Source organism: Penaeus monodon, chromosome 15 (assembly GCF_015228065.2).
Source record: "Penaeus monodon isolate SGIC_2016 chromosome 15, NSTDA_Pmon_1, whole genome shotgun sequence".
Lineage (NCBI taxonomy): Eukaryota > Metazoa > Arthropoda > Malacostraca > Decapoda > Penaeidae > Penaeus > Penaeus monodon.
Window position 1 is genome coordinate 26675600 of NC_051400.1, and position 266 is coordinate 26675865.

Below are 266 nucleotides of genomic sequence, written 5' to 3' on the forward strand. Positions count from 1 at the left end.
ATGAATCCGTTTTTCAATCGCCCATTTGCCAAGACGCTTCTTAGAAATATAAGAATTAAAAAAAAATCCAAAAACCTTCTTCGACGGGTAAGAGGGCAGAACACACACTTACCATTGAGATAAGCGTTACTCTCATCGCTCATGTAATCCTCGTAGAAATCTGGATTATCGTCTGGAAAGAGGGGAGAAGAGGGGGCGTTGTTAGTATCCACGTGAGGGTTGAGCCTGAAGGGTTGAAGAGTAAGGGGCAAGGGCACTGGGGTCGC

The 266-nt window shown here is 45.5% G+C and overlaps 1 protein-coding gene across 1 annotated transcript in view; it reads right to left on the bottom strand.

The window, feature by feature from the left end:
• LOC119581870 (disintegrin and metalloproteinase domain-containing protein 11-like) overlaps positions 1–172 on the bottom strand; it is a gene marked incomplete at its 5' end in the record, with an annotated part of 193377 nt that extends 193205 nt beyond the window's left edge. The window contains 1 exon segment of the mRNA XM_037930027.1: positions 113–172. Within this exon segment, the coding sequence (XP_037785955.1) occupies positions 113–143 (31 nt within the window).
• Positions 173–266: the final 94 nt, after the last annotated feature.